Source organism: Natator depressus, chromosome 12 (genome assembly GCF_965152275.1).
Source record: "Natator depressus isolate rNatDep1 chromosome 12, rNatDep2.hap1, whole genome shotgun sequence".
Classification (NCBI taxonomy): Eukaryota; Metazoa; Chordata; order Testudines; family Cheloniidae; genus Natator; species Natator depressus.
In genome coordinates this window covers 40217289-40232467 of record NC_134245.1, presented here as the reverse complement: position 1 = coordinate 40232467, position 15179 = coordinate 40217289, and the positions used below count along the sequence as shown (strand labels likewise).

Genomic DNA, 15179 nt, shown 5'->3' with positions numbered 1-15179 from the left:
ACTTAAGGGGGGATATGATAAAGGTCTATAAAATCATGACTGGTGTGGAGAAAGTTATTTACTCCTCATAACACAAGAACTAGGGGCCACCAAATGAAATTAATAGGCAGCTGGTTTAAAACAAACAGAAGGAAGTATTTTTTCACACAATGCACAATCAACCTGTGGAACTCCTTGCCAGAGGATGTTGTGAAGGCCAAGACTATAACAGGGTTCAAAAAAGAACTAGATAAGTTCATGGAGGATAGGTCCATCAATGGCTATTATCCAGGATGAACGGGGATGGTGTCCCTAGCCTCTGTTTGCCAGAGCTTGGAATAAGCAACAGGGGGTGGATCACTTGATGATGACCTGTTCTGTTCATTCCCTCTGGGGCACCTGTCACTGGGCCACTGTTGGAAGACAGGATACTGGGTTAGATGGACCTTTGGTCTGACCCAGTCTGGCCAGTCTTGTGTTCTAACATTTAAACAACTTCCAAGGGACACGCTGGAGGCTTGGGGGGCTACTGGGATGGGGACTGTGCATTCTGATTAATTGAGGCTGTTTTCCCTGCCTTTTTCTCCAGCTGTTTAACTACAGAAGCCAGAGTTGTCAGCAATATGAATTTTTTTTTTTAAAAGAGCAAAGATTAGATTCACTAATCTGAGCATTGTGGGCCCCTGATTCAGTGCTTAATTTGTTGTCAGGGCTGAGCCATGGCACCTCCAGGCTTGCTGCGTTAGTTATGAAAGTAAAAAAAATTGCTTGATCCCCAGCACCTCTCTCATTAAAAATTAAGCACTGCCCTGCTTATTCCCTTATCCCACTTTTCTCTTTCCACTCTACCTCTCTCCACAGTCAGTCTTTTCCCTCCTTCCTGTTTTCTCGCCTCAGTCTTTCCAAAGCAGCACTCCCGTCCCTTTCCTCTGGGTCTATCTCTTCCATGCTGTTCACCCCACCCCCGCACTCAAGCCATGCTGTAACCAGAGGTGCAAGTAGGGCGGTACCCTCCAGTACACAGTACCGGCAAGAGATTTTTAGTGGGTACAGGGTACCGGAAAGACTTGGGGCTGGCCCCCACTCCGTGAGTGGGGCAGGGGGGCTGCACTCTGCTCCTTAAAGGAGCAGAATGGGGCTAGGGAGGACATTCATTCTTTATATGACTTTAACAGCACAATACATATGCTAACAAACTTAAACAAAGGCTTTGTTTAAGTTTGTTAACATATGTATTGTGCTGTTACATTGGTTAGGAGTCCTCAAGGGGGGAGGGGTGGGGGGGATGGAAGCTGTTTTTTATTCTGTTTCTCCCTGTTGGTCTGAATTATTCATGAAATCCATACTGCATCACATCAAGTCCAAATCACTGGAGGAATGCCTCTGCTTGCACTGACCAGAGGATGTTTGGATTCTGATGTCAGTCTAGTTCTGCAGCCTGATGGGAATCAGTTGTTGTCCCCAGTGTACCTAGAATTATTCTTTGCAGCCAAACTAGTCGAACATGCATTTTGTTAATTGGAATTGGAACAGCAAAACAAAGAAAACAAATGCCTCTTTTTCCAGCTTTGTGGGTGAGAGAACTATAATGCTGGACGCTGACAGCCTTAAACCAGCAGCCTCAGGAATCTGCCAAGAACTTTGCTGAAAATATGTTCCTCCTCTTAGCAACGGAGCTAAGACGTATCACGCGTCTGCCCACCTTTATTCCAATGACGCTCCTGATCTGACAGCCCAGGCCTTGTCAGTTTCATCCAGAACAATTTATCAACTTGGAACCTAATCCTGTAAAGCCTTAATCATTCGATCCATCCCATGGAAGACAATAGGACTATTTGCATGACTGTGGACCACTTTTGTAGACTGGTAAGAGTTTCAGGAGTCTGGTCCTATAAAGGAAGTTGAATCCCGCACTGAAATGCGATGTCTGGGTGCAATACCATAAAGCAGCGTAGGACACAGTTATACTTAAAATCTGTCTTTTATTAAGCCAGGCGTATGCTGAAATGGCTCCTCAGCCAACTCCCCTCTTCCCTATAAAGAGCCGGCAAGACTACGAGTTTGGGGGAAAGGGGGCAGCCAGGCACGCCGCTGTTCGGCTGTGCAAAGGGGGCGTCGGAAGGGACGGGCAGAGCGTGGGGGCCCGGGCTGGGAGGAGTCACAGGGGGAGCTCCCATGCCCCCCGCTGTGTCCCTCCCATGAGGGCAGAGCCGGCAAGAAACGAGTCCTACTTCCACCGCTGGCTGTAACCCAGCCCCTCGCCCCGCTGCGCCTGCTCTGTCCCCGCCGCCAGCCCAGCGGCCCGGCTCCTCCCCGACCTCCATTCCGGGGCGCCCTCCGTCCCTCTCTACTGCCCCACCAAGCCCACCCTGCAGGTGGGGAAACTGAGGCACAGAGCAGGGGCGGCCGCAGGGGGGGGGCCAGGCTCCGGGAGCCACGTGGGCTGCCGCCCGCGGGAGGAGGGCGTTGGGAGCGGCGGGTGGGCCCCCCCAGGGCAGCCCGAAGCGGCGCGTGAGCCTCGCTCTGGTCATGGGACTCCCCACCCCGCCCGCTATGGCGCCCCCGGCCCGGCTTCGCTCTGGAAAACCCTCCTCCATTTACGCATGCGTCGAGCGGAGTGGGAGGTGAGGGGAAACCTCGCGAGAAGAAGCGGCGTGATGACGCAACAATCCGGAAGTGTCTGGAGAACCCGGAAGTGGTAGCTGCAGGGGCTGGGTCCAGGATGGACGGTAAGAGACAGACCCCCCAGCCGGGGGGCGGGGCGCTAGTCCGGGCCCAACCCGCCGGGGGCCTCCTGCTGCCCCCAGGGGAGGGGCTGGGGCTGGGACTGGGACTGGGACTGGGACTGGGACTGGGACTGGGGCCGGGGCCGGGGGGGGGAGGGGAAGGAGGTCAGGGCCAGGTCAGGGGCCTGGGGCCGGGGCCTGACGGGGGAGGGGAAGGAGGTCAGGGCCGGGTCAGGGGGCGGGGCCGGGGCCGGGGCCGGGGCCGGGGCCGGGGGGGGGGAGGGGAAGGAGGTCAGGGCCAGGTCAGGGGGCTAGGGCCGGGGCCTGACGGGGGAGGGGAAGGAGGTCAGGGGGCTGGGGCCGGGGCTGGGACCGGGGGCGGAACGAGGTCAGGGGGCTGGGACCAGGGCTGGGGAGAGGGGAAGGAGGTCAGGGCTGAGTCAGGGGGCCGGGGCCGGGGCCGGGGGGGGGAGGGGAAGGAGGTCAGGGCTGAGTCAGGGGGCTGGGACCGGGGCGGGGGAGGGGAAGGAGGTCAGGGCCGGGTCAGGGGGCGGGGGCCGGTGCCGGTGCCGGTGCCGGGGGGGAGGGGAAGGAGGTCAGGGGGCCGGGGCTGGGGCTGGGGCTGGGGCTGGGACCGGGGGCGGAAGGAGGTCAGGGGGCTGGGACCAGGGCTGGGGAGAGGGGAAGGAGGTCAGGGCTGAGTCAGGGGGCTGGGACCGGGACTGGGGCCGGGGCCAGGGCCGGGGCTGGGACCGGGGCGGGGGAGGGGAAGGAGGTCAGGGCCAGGTCAGGGGGCTGTCCTTGGGAATTGGTGGGAGGGGAAGGGGGTCAGAAGTGGGGTTGTGGGGGTGGTGGCAGCCACTGGGGAGGGGAGAGGGAAATCCGTTGGTGACATCAGGGCACATGATGATGTGACATGGGAGCGGGAGTTCCCTGTGACCCCAGAGTGGGGAGTCCTGGGGGTTACCTCCAGTGGCTCTGCTCAGTCATCCTGGCCAGTCGGCTCCTGAGGAGGATGGTGGAGACCCTGTCACGTGTGTGGCACTGGGTGAAGCTGGGGCCGAGGGCCCATGGTACATTGGTCAGGGAGCGAGAAAACTCAAGGGTAGCTTATTTGTTCCTGGCCTTTCTGATTTGTTGAAATAGGTCCAGGTATTTAAGAAAACTAAAAAGTCTTTAGAATCACCCCAAATTCCTGAACTGATCCATTTCCTCTTGCATGAAACTGGCTGGGTGAAGCTGGCTGAGAGTTATTTACATGGATATCTGGGGTGTGCCAAGTTCTGAGTCAAAGGTCACCAGGTAATGGTAATCCGAGAAACTACAGTAACAAGTAACACAGCTATTTCAATAAAAGGCATGAAGTTGCCTTCTGAGGAATCACTTGTTAGTTGCGAGACAGAATGTGGTTTCTATTAGCTCCACTCCAGGATTTAGGTCCTGTGCCTGACGTATGTCAAATTGAGAGAGAACTGAATAGTGAAGTCACTATCCTTGCCACGTATGGATTAATTTATGGTAGATAATTTTTTCCCGTGAATATTTCAGTATCTAACGTTCAGTGAGTCCATTTATTTCAAAGAGCCGTATCCAAGGGATAATTCACTAGCTTGTATGGCTCCTTCAGTATTCTGAGCCAGTCCCCAGCAGAGCAGTTCAGATACCCTGTTACCCTGGGTGCTTGGGGTCTTTGTTATCAGTGCATATGCCTGACCCTCATTGATTGAAATTGAAAGCAGGAGTCAATCCTGTGGGAGTGTCTCCAGTAAAACCCTCCAACAGCCTTTTTAACAAGCTCTCTGAGATGTCTCGTATTCCGTTCTTAGGTAGTTTTTTCTTACTGTGTACGATAGTGCAATCCCCACTGGCTTTACAACCACATTTAAAAATCAGCACCAGTGTCATTTGAGCTCAGTTGTAGCCAAATATGACTCCAGCAGGGGTTGGTCAGCTACGTGTAGACAGGCCTTTAACACAGGAGTTTCTGCTTCTGTGCTCTAGCATGACAGGAGAGGACGGTTTTGCCTAGTGTTTAGAGCACTAGCTGTGACTTGGGAGACCCAGGTTCAAGCCCTTGCTCTGCCACTAGCTTTCTGTGTGCCCTTGGGCATGTCACTTAGTCTCCCCGTGCCTCTGTTCCCTATCTGTACAAGGGGATAATGGCACTGTGTAAAGATTGGGAGGTGCCTACGTACTAGGGTGATGGAGGCCATATGGAGTACCTTAGCTAGGTAGCCTGAGGAGTCCCCAGTGCACAGGTAAAGGCTGAGAGTATAGTTGAGGCAGCTGAGTGCCGTGGCCTCTGCTTGCCCAGAAAAGACTTTTCTGAACAATCGTGGTTGGTGGTGGTATTGGGATGTGTGAGTAGCACAACCTCAGCCTGTCCAGTCTTCTTCAGGCAGAAGGAATGTTGGTGTGATGCTTTGGAGGGGAAAGGGGGGGTGTGAACTGGGGAGACTCACCATAGAAGGAAGGTACCTCCCAAAAGCACAGTTCCTTGGGTGAAAGATTGTGTGACCTTTATGTTATGGAGTGACAGCGACTCTAAAAACCTGTGATCTGAGTCACCTCCTCTCTTGTTTCAGATACACTCTTCCAGCTGAAGGTGAGTGTGGCCATTACAGGATTTTCTTTCTGCCCCTGCATGGGGATTCACTATTATACACCTCCCAGCATGGGCTGCCCAGTGAGACCTTGGTCAATTGAAAGTGGACAAGCCCAACTGAACTGTTGCTCTAAGACCCTCTTATGGTGACTTGTGGTATGGCTGGTAGGTCTGTACAAAACCAAACTTTCTGCCTGGAACAGGCTGCTTAGGAGCCTAGCTGACTACCAGGCCCTGTACTAGTCGGGTGTTTTGTGGGCTCCTCTGACAACTGGAGGCTAGGGTTGATCATCTTTAAGAAGCAGCTACTATGGGTCTAGGTTTATCCCTTGTTTTTAAATTTGGCTTCTCGAATGCTTTCTGCTCCGACCTTCTCTCTCTCACTCGATGGAGAGTTCACTGACTTGGAGAAACCTCTCCCAGAACCTTCCTTCGTACCTTCAACTCCTGTTGCTTTCATTGTGCTGTCTTCCCGAGGCTTTATCTCCTCCTTCCAGTGCTCTCCCTCCAGCAGGGGTGTGATAGTCTCCCAGAGTGGGGGGGGCCACTAGGCTTTCTGTCCACGGGGGCTGGGGAGAGGTCAACAGCTACACAAAGATCCCAGTATTTAAGGCTGTGGTGGTGAAAGAACAGAAACCGGTGTCTGTTATTTCGGGGGAGGGAGCAGTGCAGAGGTCCCTAGCGATGCTGTGATTTAGACCCTGAAGACATCAGTGATCATGTTGCAAGCCCTTGACTCTCCTGATGTAAAGGAAGTGGCAGCGCAGCTCACGATTGCATAAGGTGCTTAATCTCCATTGGTGTGAGCCGCAAATCAGTTAAGTGCATTAGGCTGGATAGGCCCTTCATCTGGTAATTGAATTAAATGTGACAGGAACCTATAGAGCATATTCTCCTGTGCTAATGAAGAGAGGTGGAATATGTATGGTACCAAAAACTACCTCCATTCCTAGAGGGGAGACAAAAATCCCTCCTCCAGAGCTTTGCCGTTATGAAAATCTGTTTCAAATAACAGCTGCAGCTCTGCCTCTGCAGTTCCCAGCCTCAACAGGAAGGGGGAGCTATTTATCTAGAGATCACTTACCACCTGTTCCGGAGCCACATAGGCAGTGCAAACCCAGTCCAGAATTGTCATGCATGGCAGGGGACGTGACGCAAAAACTATGCCAAGTCCAAAGCAAACTCCTTCCCATCACTCCCCTCAAGCACCAATCAGTCCCTTTCACTCACCTCTGAAAAAGCCTTGAAAAGTGAGCCTGTAAGCTGCCCTGAAGGTCCCTGAACCCAGGCTAAGGAGTATGTTCCAGACGCCTCATTGAGAGCGCCCAGGTCCCTGCCTCTTAAACCAGGGGGCTGAAATCTCAAATGCCTCCACTGCTCGCTACGGCTGTGTATTTCAAGGGGCTACTGCAGCTCACTGAGTCCCTTTCCTCTTGCGGCCTCTGCTGTATCCCCAGACACGTCCATAACTATGGCACCCGCCCAGCCAGTCTCACTGCGTTTTAGGGTTGTATAAAGGACAAGCCAGCCCGCAAAGGCAGCTGAGGCAGTGCGAGCAGACACTGCGGGCACCGTACACACGCTTTGCTAGGGCAGCCTGTGGGCTTTTGTGAGAGTTGTGGGAACCTCTGATTGTGTTAATGTTTGCCCCTTTCACGGCTGAGCACCAGAGTCTGTTTCTCTTAGTTCACAGCAAAGCAGCTGGAGAAGCTAGCCAAGAAGGCTGAGAAGGACTCGAAGACTGAGCAAGCCAAGGTCAAGAAGGTAGGCCAGTGCGGCTGAACTCTGTGGAGGTGGTGGAACTCCCTGGTGGAGATGAAAGTAACACACACAGACCGTCTCTGAGTGCTAGGTGTCTTTTCAGCCATCACGCCCTTGAGCCTGTGCCGTCAATCCCTGGCTCTGTACCAGAGGGATTAACCCAAGGAATTATAGTAGATTCCACTTAGTAGCACCTGGATATTAACAGTTTCTGGTTAATGGCAGCGCTTGGCTGGGAGCCATCGCTGCCCCGTTGACTTTAATGTTAATGGGTTTGGATATTGGCAACGGGATGGCACCTATTAACAGCAGCATTTGGAAGAAAGGCCCCGGCTGCAGGCAGGTGCGTAGGCCTATAGCCTGGGAAGGGAGTGCTGGGACGTGCCTTCCCTAACTGCAGCCTCCAAACCTGCCTGCGCAGGGGGCCCGCGCAGGAGGTAAGGGGCTGTGGGCCGAGCAGTAGTGGAGAGGGAGGCTGCCGCCTGGATGCTGGAGCTGCACCATACCTCTCCCGGCTCTCTCTGGGCTGCATCCTGCCTGGGGGCTGCACCCAGGCAAGGAAGCACTGCGATGTGCTGAGCCCCAGCCCCCGAAGAGCACAGGGAGAGATACCGTGTGGCTCTGTGGGGCCCCAACGCCCCCGCTCCCCATAGAAAGCCCCAGCATCTGGGCTGCAGCCATGCTCCATGCTGCTGCCCGGCCCGCAGGCAGGTTTGCTGGGCTGCAGTCAGGGAAGGCATGAACCAGTGCTGGCTACCCTGGCTGCAGCCCTGCAAACCTGCCTTTTGCTGGTTGGCAGCTGCCAGATAACAGCAAGCGAGTGGTTGCTAATAAGCGGAATCTAATGTCCTGCATTCTCTGACCTGTCTATGTACTGCTGAGATCCAAGCAAGCACGTTCTCCTCCTGCATCACTGATTGACGTTCCAGGCGCAATAGGCCATCCTGAAATCCCCAAATCTCCTAGCCTCAACCCGAATCCTGTGTCTCCTAGGGTGTCTGGCTGCCACTGGCTCCACTAATCCTGATCCAAGCAAACACCAAATTCTACATGACATCCCTTGGGTGGAAATGGAAGACATTTGTTTCTGATGTGTAAAGCAGAATGGATGCCTCCTGCAAATCTTTTCCCTTCCATGTTCCAGGCCCTTCAGCAGAAGAACGTAGAATGTGCTCGTGTCTATGCAGAGAATGCAATCCGGAAGAAGAACGAAGGGTTAAACTGGCTTCGGATGGCTTCCCGAGTAGATGCAGTGTCCTCCAAGGTCCAGACAGCAGTGACCATGAAGGGGGTAAGAGGCTTTGTCGTCTCAGGTGTATCCCTGGAGAGACAGGAGCTGTTTCCTGTCCTTGTACAGATAGAGGCTATTGGCCCATCCCTCCCCTCTCCTGCTGACATTCCTCTCTTCTTTTGTAACTTGGTTAGAATTGGGCTTTAGTGTTGGCAGGCGCTGTGACACCTCCCACCCCCAAACTGGGATTTGGTCAGGGCCCGGAGCTAGACTGGGCATTGGCAGAGACTGCCACAGCTGCTGAAATGCCAGTGTGTGTGTGTGATTGCCTTGTGATGTGGCCAATACGTTTCACTGGGGAACCAGAAATGAGCCCCTCAAACTTGCTTCCTTTGTGGCTTCATCCATATTTGAGCCCAAGTCTGCAGGCTTGGAAGGTGTGTGCCTGAAATCACTCCCCTGCCTTAGCCATGTGTCCATGCATGCTTGTGTGCAGGGGACTGGGGGTTAGAGTTCTCTTCTGCAAGGTACTGAGCGCCCTCAAGTCCTTTTGATTTTGCTGGGAGCTGAGGCCGTTTGTCCCCTCTTCGGATTATGTCTGGAATCTCTCGTCACTGTGAGTCACGTGACTAACACTGGCGTCCCACCTGGACTTATGTGGCCCAGCTTAGAGAGAGGATGGGCAGCAAGAACAGCCCCTGAAGCACATTGTGCCTGATGGGCTGGAGCTCCTGTCTTCACGGTGTTTGTACTAACGTTTGGAGTAACATTTCTGGTATGAACACCAAAGTGTTCAGTGGAGAAGTAGCGTGAGGATGCGCTAAAAATGCATGAAGCCCCTGCATAGAAGAGCTCATGGGCACGGTTACTATTTTCATGTGAGTGTCATGGTGAAGTTGCCTCTGTACTATTGAAGGGCAGATTTACATGGTCGTATACGAAAACGATGCGTGTGTATCGTTTGTGTGTGCAGTAGACGCCAGGTGCGATTCCGATGTGCACAGTGACAGCTAGAAGGCTAGCGGATCACTTGCATGTGCATTTTCAGGAATCGTGCAGAGGGTTGCATATGCACAGTTCTAAAATGTGGCGGCCAATCTGAGCTGAGAGTCCCCGCTATTCATGGCAGGACGTCGCTGCCCTGTGCAGACTGAGGCTGCACTGTAGTGGAAATGCCAGTAACACCAAATTCCTTTTGGCCAGGCTCAGCTCCCACTCTGAACTGGGACATCTGTGTTGACTTTGTTTGATGTGTATATTTTCCAACCTTCTGTTACAGGTGACTAAAAATATGGCTCAAGTGACCAAGGCCTTGGACAAAGCTCTGAGCTCCATGGACCTGCAGAAGGTCTCGGCGGTGATGGATAAATTTGAGCATCAGGTTCAGAACTTGGATGTTCACACTTCGGTAAGTGCTGTGCACTCGCTAGCCTGGGGGTAGACTGCTGGGCAGTGGGAAGAATTGTACTCGTTGGCATGTATGTACTCTTGGAGGCTGCGGGGTGGAGCGGAGAGAACCATGGGTATCATGGGCTCAGACACAAGCATCCCGTTTGTGAGGCCCTTCCCGGGCTCCCAGATGCGGTCTTTGGATTAATGGCTCAGTTGTTTCCAGAGCTCTGGTCTATAGAGCTCATCAAGGAAGATCAGGGTTCTCTTGGGTTAGGAGCTGCACGTAGAGAATCTCTATCCCAAAGAGCTTGCGATCAAAGTAGGCAGACATACAGAGGAAGGGTGCGGAAAGTCTTGTCCCCATGGCATATTCCTGGGGGAATTCTGTGCCAAAAAAATAAAAATTCTGCACACAATATTTTAAATTTTGAAAAATTCTGCTTATTTTATTTGTCAAAATAACACAACATAATCACGCTACTTTCAGTTATTTTGGTAATTTATTTCAAGATACGCATTAGCAAGTATGTCTGTAACAATGCAGACAACAAAAAAGATTCAGGAAATGGTTTTTGACAATTAGATTCCTCCCTAGGCATATTAATACAGAACATTCAGTAATAATTCATTTAAACCGCAATACAGAAACGTATTTCCCGCACCCCTCAGAAGCAGTGGAAAGGGTTGGGGAGTCAGGGTAATGGAGGAGATGCGGGAGAAGGAGGCAATTGCTGGGAAGAAGCCTGATAGCGAATCTGAACAATTGTTCAGTGTGGGTGGGAGAAGTATGGAACAGGGTTTTTTGGGGGGGGAAGGGATTGTTAGGGAGTTGGGGAGCCTCCCCTGTGCAGACCCTGGCTCACCCCAGCCTCTCATTCAGTCAGGCACATCTGCCCGTCCCCATGTGGACCTGCACCCCCACTCCCCCATGTGGACCTGCACCCCCACTCCCATTCAGCTCCGGCTCAGTGCTGTTACCCCACTAGCGCCTGTGCCGCCTCCACTAGCCCTTCTGAGCCACGGTCTGTGCCGCCACCCCAGCAGCCCTGCGTGCCGCACGCTGTCCATCACCCCCATGCCCCCTCACCGGGCCCTGTGGGCAGGGAACTGGGAGGAAAGCAGCCTCTTCTCCTCCCTCTCCATGGCTGGCTGCTCCGGCTGTGAGCCTGCCTCCCTCTTTTCTGGTGCCACAGCACTCCCCGGTGGGTGAAAGTCGTAACTGCAGTGCCTCCCTGGTAGAATCCATTTTCTGCGGAGAAAAAAATCAGCAGAGGACATGGATTCTGCATGTGCGCAGCGGGGCAGAATTCCCCCAGGAGTAATGGTACAGAAAAGGAACGAGGGGACTTGCCCCAGGTCACACGGGGAGTCTGTCCAAGCTAGGAACTGAACCCAGAGCTCTTGAGTCACAGGCCAGTGCCTCAGCCACAGGCCAGTCCATCCTTCCCATGGTGATGGTTGCTGGCTTGTTTGATTTCCCCGCTCTCCCCAGTATGCTTAAGGGGCTGGGCCACATGAGTGATTGTAGCGCATGCTCTGTTCTGCCTACCTTTGACCTGATCAGTCTGGGCGCAGTCTAGTACGTCCCATGCTCCCAAGTAGAGCCGGCCTTGAGCTCATTCTTGAATATTGCCTTGACCTTGGATGGGCAGTGTGTCTAACCAGGAAAAGAGAGCTGCCCCTGACGGCAAGGAAAAGCCCCTGTGCAAGTGTCTGACTATGTCTACGGTATCTGAAGGCTTCACTGAGAACCTGAGACAGGGTGGGGGCTAATGTGGACATAACGCTTCATATGGCTGTGTGCTGTCAGGTGCTGGGTGGTACACTGATGTCTAGGGGCCTCAGGATCTCTCTGGCTCCAACCCGTCATCCTGTCCTATGACCTAGCCGTCTGGCTGACAAGGATGTGGAGAGCCCTCTGGGGAGGGGAGTAGTGGGTCAAACTCAAGATCTGTAACTGGCTCCTATGGGCAGGAACGTGGGCTGGGTGGGTTCTTCAATGGAGCCAGATGGTGGCTTGGCTTCAGATACTGACTCTGCCCGTGGTAGGTGATGGAGGACTCCATGAGCTCTGCTACCACCCTGACCACGCCGCAGGAGCAGGTGGACAGCCTCATCGTGCAGATCGCCGAAGAGAATGGCTTGGAGATCATGGACCAACTCAACCAGCTCCCAGAGGGGGCTTCGTCAGTGGGGGAGAGCTCTGTCCGCACCCAGGAAGACCAGCTGTCCCGAAGGTTCTTTCTCTTCCCCTTTTTCTCCCCCACGTCCCTTGGTGTGATTGTGTCCCTAGGCTTCGTGTTCCTGGCAGCTTGAACTGCCCCCAGGCAGCTCTTTCACAGCTCGTACAGGGGTGGTTCAGGCTGAAGGGATGGCTGGAAGGGAAGCCAGCTGTTGGGGCAACCTCTGGGCTCTCGCGTCCCCATGCATGGTGGAGCCTCGCAAAGCTCCAGAGGAGCCACCTACAGGCAGCGTACCTTGTCGTGCTTCACGGAGGAGAGGAGTCTCCTGATTCTACTAGCGCTGGGGTAGGTGTTGCTTGCTCAGCTCAGTATCCAGTTGGTGGGAGTTCTCCTGGCCCATGCTTGCCTCATGCAGCTGATGCTGTTCTGGGCGTGCTTGGCACTGACCTTCAAACAGGCTCTTTCTCTGGAACCTTCCCAGAAGAGGCTTGAGGCTGCCTCCTATTGCTGGTGAGCTCCTCTTCCTCCTCCCCATCCCTGCAGCTCTGCATGCAGTTACCGTGAGAGGGCCCCTCCGAGGACAGAGCCCTGCAGTTCCTGGCTGTACAGCGCTCCCTTGACCCCCGCCCACCTTTCCCAGAAGTCATTGCACAGCTGCCAGACTTTCTCCACGTTCTCTCGCTTCGGGTTGTCTGAAGCACGGAGAGGAGCGGTGGGTCTGGTGTGAGCTGAGGGGTGTCCTCAGGGTGGGAGGCGTTCTGCAGACCCGGAGAAATGGAGACCCTCGCCTGGCTGCATCGTGTGGTGCGGCTGAAAGGTGCCTCTTGCTGAAGATGTCTGATTGTCACGCCACACACAGACAAGATGGCGCGGCCTGGGCTCCAGGGCTTTGCGATGGAGGGAGATGCTGTTCTTTCTCCTCTCTCATGGGGCCATCAGATAGGTTATGAGATGACAAACGGAGCATCCAGCCTTTCCTTAAACTCCCTCTGCGCTCTAAGCGCTATTCCCGGCCGTCCCCAGGAACTAGCCCAACTGCTTCCACACACAGCCCTGCCTGATACTCGCCCCCTGGCAGCTGGAAGGGTCTTGTCCTGTGTCCGGTCTGAGCCCCAAAGGTGTTTCCAGCACGGAGGCTTTCTCCCCATCCTCCCTCATGCTTGCCGTGTGCCTGCTGCTCTGTCTGCTGAGGTCAGAGTTCAGATTGGGCCACCCGTGTGCTGCAGGGAGTCTTGGTGCTTGTGCTGAGCCCCGGGCACCACGCTCTTCCCTTCCTGGCCGGTGGCGTCGCGTGGCTGTGCTGTTCAAACAGCTGTGTTTCGCTGCTGGGGCCCGCTCTGGCCTGAGTGCAGGAAATGCATTGGCAGCGTTGGGCTGGAAGGTGCTCGTAACGCACCTGCTAGAACGTAAATGGTTATCTGTGCTCCAGGGGGAGACGTCTCGTCCCTGCAAACCGCTTCCTCCTCAATTCAGACTCCTTCCATCACTGGGCGTCGTGCCCCCAGCCTTGCCCAGTTCTCCAGAGAGCTCCCCCTGTGCTCTCTGGGTTCACCTGGAAGCAGCTCCCAGTGTTTCGTGCTCCCCTTTGACTCTCTTGTGCTGTTTCTTCCAGATTGGCTGCCTTGCGGAATTAAAGTCTCCCATTGTTCTGGAGAATTGCTGTTCCCCTACTGATCATGCATCGAGTGGGGAGATGGGGGAGACCCTCCCCCAAACCTCCCACTCCATCTCTTCTCTGGCCTTCTGCTAGCAAAACCAGAACCAGCCAGTCACTCCTTCAGCTGCCTGTTGCTCTGTGGTGGACTCTCTTTGGTCTTTTTCGAGGATGACTACTTCCTGAAGAGGCAGCAGGAAGAGACGTTGGAGGGAGGTTTGCTGAGTGAGCGTGACCTTGCTCTGGGCTTTGGTGGCAGGGTGTTCAGGGCTTTTGTCTTTAAAGCGGTGCTATCACTCCCCCTCTGCATCCTGGGCCTCTAGGGGGAGTGAAGATGCTGCTTTGATTCTAACACTACATGGAGATCTTGTTGAAAGGGGAAGTGCATGTTCTGATGGGACACTGGGGGCCTGACCATCTCCGGATGGCTGTATGTCTAGCAAATGTGTAGTGCATCTTTATCTCCACATCCTGTACATTGCCTCTCTTAGCCACAATGTGCTTTGCTGTGGGTGACCCTCTACCAACAGCTTGCAGCAGGTAGTGCCACAGATCCTTTCCATTTCCATCCAAGCCCCTTTCTTCCCCACTGCCTTTTGTAGCAGGGGGGAAGAGATGCCCGCTTGGGGTGTACATATGCATTGGTAGCATTTCATGGGCATTTCCGCTGCCTTGGATGAAAGGCGCAAATCTGTGTAATGGCGTCTCTTACTCTAACATCCATATTCCCAGTTATCTGCTCGTCCCTGGTGCAGCGCAGCATTGAGACGATAGGGACCCCAGTGGTGATGCCCAGTGTGCAGGGATCTCGCTTTGCCAACTCTTAGCCCTTGCGCTGCTTGTCACATTGCCCGCCCTGGATTTTCTCACCGTTAAGTGACCTTTGAGAAGTTTGCCTCCACAGCCACACGCTGTGACCGCTGAGATCTGGCCAGGCGAGATGGGATTCTTCATGCACACCACCCCAGGGGTGAAGCTGGCCTGAGCTGCTCCAACCCGGCAGCGTTCAAGGTGCAGCGCTGTCTGCTGGGAACTGGTCTGTCTCCAAGCTCTGTCGCTGGCAGCACTGCAGCAGAGCAAATGTCCAGACCCTCCTGTGAATGGTGAGGATGTCTGCACTGTCCCTGCGGATGTTGTACTTCCCTCCTAAATACCTCGGTTGCCTTTACCTCTTGGGTCTCTTCCCCCCCAACTCCCTTCCTCAGGGCTGACACTGACGAGATGCCCCAGCTCCACTGATGACTGAGTGTAAGCTCATCACTTCCTTTAACCCGGTTCCACGCTGCAGGGCCGGGAGCCAGGCTGAGAAGGAAGGATCAGCCCCCCCACTTTCCTCAGCCCCAGGCATGAGAGCTTTTGGAGGCGTATGGTGTCACTTCTCACACTCAGCCTCTTCAGCCCAGCTCCCTGGAATGGTGGGAGACAGCTCTGGGGGCGTGGGAGGTAGTGAGGGGAGATCTGAGCCCAGCTTGCTGCTGGGTGGGAGGGGAACTGAGCCAGCCTCCCATTCATTAGAGTTTTAACCCCAGCCCTGCTGGCTCCACACTAGCTGCCATGTGCCGGGAGTCTGGTACCGCTGTGCCGGAATCAGTGGAGAGCACATCTGGCATACCCAGCAACATGGCACGTGTTTGGCAGCAGTGACAGT

The 15179-nt window shown here is 54.5% G+C and overlaps 1 protein-coding gene across 1 annotated transcript; it reads left to right on the top strand.

Annotated features, from left to right (window-relative positions):
• The first annotated feature begins 2538 nt into the window (after positions 1–2538).
• On the top strand, positions 2539–14242 carry CHMP1A (charged multivesicular body protein 1A). Its single transcript, XM_074968957.1, has 7 exons — positions 2539–2708; positions 5291–5310; positions 6997–7074; positions 8216–8362; positions 9582–9710; positions 11744–11931; positions 13490–14242. Exons 1-7 carry the CDS (start codon positions 2702–2704, stop codon positions 13509–13511), a joined length of 591 nt encoding a protein of 196 aa, XP_074825058.1. The 5' UTR covers positions 2539–2701; the 3' UTR covers positions 13512–14242.
• The last annotated feature ends 937 nt before the right edge of the window (positions 14243–15179 follow it).